The sequence below is a fragment of the Plasmopara halstedii genome (genome assembly GCF_900000015.1).
Source record: "Plasmopara halstedii genome assembly, contig: Scaffold_1583, whole genome shotgun sequence".
Taxonomy (NCBI): domain Eukaryota; phylum Oomycota; class Peronosporomycetes; order Peronosporales; family Peronosporaceae; genus Plasmopara; species Plasmopara halstedii.
This window is the reverse complement of record NW_020188494.1, coordinates 48,550-49,088: the sequence shown is the minus strand read 5'-3', so window position 1 is coordinate 49,088 and position 539 is coordinate 48,550. Positions and strand designations below refer to the sequence as shown.

At 48.6% G+C, this 539-nt stretch overlaps 1 protein-coding gene across 1 annotated transcript; it reads right to left on the bottom strand.

Annotated features, from left to right (window-relative positions):
* Positions 1–113: 113 nt before the first annotated feature.
* PHALS_01604 (hypothetical protein PHYSODRAFT_249765) lies at positions 114–398 on the bottom strand (the record flags this gene model as incomplete). Its single annotated transcript, XM_024716028.1, has 1 exon — positions 114–398. One exon carries the CDS (start codon positions 396–398, stop codon positions 114–116), a length of 285 nt encoding a protein of 94 aa, XP_024581667.1.
* Positions 399–539: the final 141 nt, after the last annotated feature.

Below are 539 nucleotides of genomic sequence, written 5' to 3'. Positions count from 1 at the left end.
ATGTCGCGCGTTTGACACTTTGCCTTGACTTCCTTCGAGATATGAGCTCTCATCGAGTACCAAATCAAAAACTTTTCATTGCTGACATTTACAATAGGGAACTGCAAATCGATTTAGTGCTTGAGCAGCGAACCGTCAACCCACGCATTTTTCTGGTACATGACGTACACTCGATCAATTTTCTCAAAGCTGGCCTTGTCAGATCCTTTCCAGATAAAGATTGGTGGCAATTTCTTGCCGGCTGAGCTCACCGCAAGAATGACAGTGATGCGCATGGATGCAAACCCTGTCGAACGAACAATCACGTGACGAGCACCAACAACGTCAACTGTCCGGTTGCGTGCGTCTTCAAAGTACACGGCCGTTTCATTCATTAGCACTGTCTGGTCGAGATCCATACGTGGCCGTTGCTATTGCAGGAACCGCATGTAGCTGACCGCTCGTTCGATGACAACTTCATCGGTCAGAATGGTCAGTTTTGGTGCGACGACGTAGCGAGAGGCCGTACCAAGCCATGAAGTTTGAGACCCAGTGCTGTA